At 47.0% G+C, this 1,167-nt stretch overlaps 1 protein-coding gene across 1 annotated transcript; it reads right to left on the reverse strand.

The window, feature by feature from the left end:
• Positions 1–371: 371 nt before the first annotated feature.
• On the reverse strand, positions 372–942 carry LOC105719577 (uncharacterized protein CXorf51A-like). Its single transcript, XM_012455720.1, has 2 exons — positions 811–942; positions 372–626 (listed from the first exon to the last, which is right to left on the reverse strand). The coding sequence occupies exons 1-2, from the start codon at positions 940–942 to the stop codon at positions 372–374; spliced, it is 387 nt and encodes a 128-aa protein (XP_012311143.1).
• Between the last annotated feature and the right edge of the window lie 225 nt (positions 943–1,167).

The following is a 1,167-nucleotide window of genomic DNA, read 5'->3' on the forward strand; positions in this document are numbered from 1 at the left end:
AACACACTGAAGTCACGCCCCCCTATTCCCCAGCAAAACACACACAGGTAGAAACACCAAGCCCATTTACTCTTTGTGTATTAAAGTTTTCAGGAAAATTGTCTTCAGTGCTTAGTCCTGAGCCAGTCCTTATCCCCCAATATCCGGTGTGGACCCCTTGGTCTGGCCCCAAACCCCACAGAACCCACCTCCCTGCCTTCTCACACACACCTCCCTCTTCCCTTCACTTTTTCCTTCCCCACCATCAGAGAACACACAGAAACATATCTTTTCAATTCAGCTTGATTTTATTTTCATGGTTTTAACCTGTTGGTGTAGAATTCTTTGTCTGCCTGATTGATTACTTCTCAGTGGCCAGACCTCTAGAGACATCACAGAGGTGAGGTCTCTTTTTTCCCTTTGAAATTATTGGCTGCTCGGGTCATCACTTGAAACGTTGGCGTTCTCCTCGGTCTTTTGGTCTTTTTCTGCCTCTTCTTCATTTTTTCTTTCAGCCGGTGATAATGACCATACAGTATTGGCCCTTTAGCTTTCTTAAGTTTTCTTGTAGGGGTGTTAGTTTCAGAGGCTTTTTGGCTTGAGCTCCCTCGAAGGGGTCTTTTTGCCTTCATGGTGGTCTTTAACCCCTATAGAGACAACACAGGCCAGAGAGCATTGGTTTTGGGAAAGGTGGGAAATGCATAGGAATGGACTTTATGAGAAGGGATGTGAGTTGAAGAGGGGGTTTGTGTGAGGCAAGGGAAGGATAGGAGTCTTGGGGTAGGGGAATCAGTGGGACAAAGAGAAGGGGCTTGGGCAGGATTATCTCACCTTAACACCACTTCTGGATCTTGGTTGACAGGGAGTCTTCCCCGTCTTCCTCCGTTGGGTACTTGGGGTTGATGGGGTCTGCTTGTCCACATCTTCATTAGGCTCCTGTGATTTTCTGGTCACCTTTGCCATACTGAAGTCTCCCAGTGGTCTACTCAGAGCTCCTGATCATGCTATGTATACCCCTCCCAGCACAATAAGGAACTATGCTCTTCAATTTTGATTTGTCAGCAAGGCACTCTCCCAGCCAATGAGAGCTAACAGACACTAAGACATCAGCCAATGAGAGCTAAGAGACACTAAGACATCACAGAGCGCTGCTTTTGTCACCTTTTTGTGAGATGGGGGGAAGGTACC

The sequence above is a fragment of the Aotus nancymaae genome, unplaced genomic scaffold (assembly GCF_030222135.1).
Source record: "Aotus nancymaae isolate 86718 unplaced genomic scaffold, 86718_ANA_hifiasm-v0.15.2.pri h1tg000004l, whole genome shotgun sequence".
In the NCBI taxonomy this organism is placed as follows: Eukaryota; Metazoa; Chordata; class Mammalia; order Primates; family Aotidae; genus Aotus; species Aotus nancymaae.

What these genes read in the sequence shown, in the direction of transcription:
- LOC105719577 (XM_012455720.1), bottom strand. Translation starts at nt 942, where the DNA reads ATGGCAAAGGTGACCAGAAAATCACAGGAGCCTAATGAAGATGTGGAC. An exon ending in GATCCAGAAGTGGTGTTAAG is followed by an intron (nt 627 to 810) that starts GTGAGATAATCC and finishes TTGTCTCTATAG; the next exon opens with GGGTTAAAGACCACCATGAA.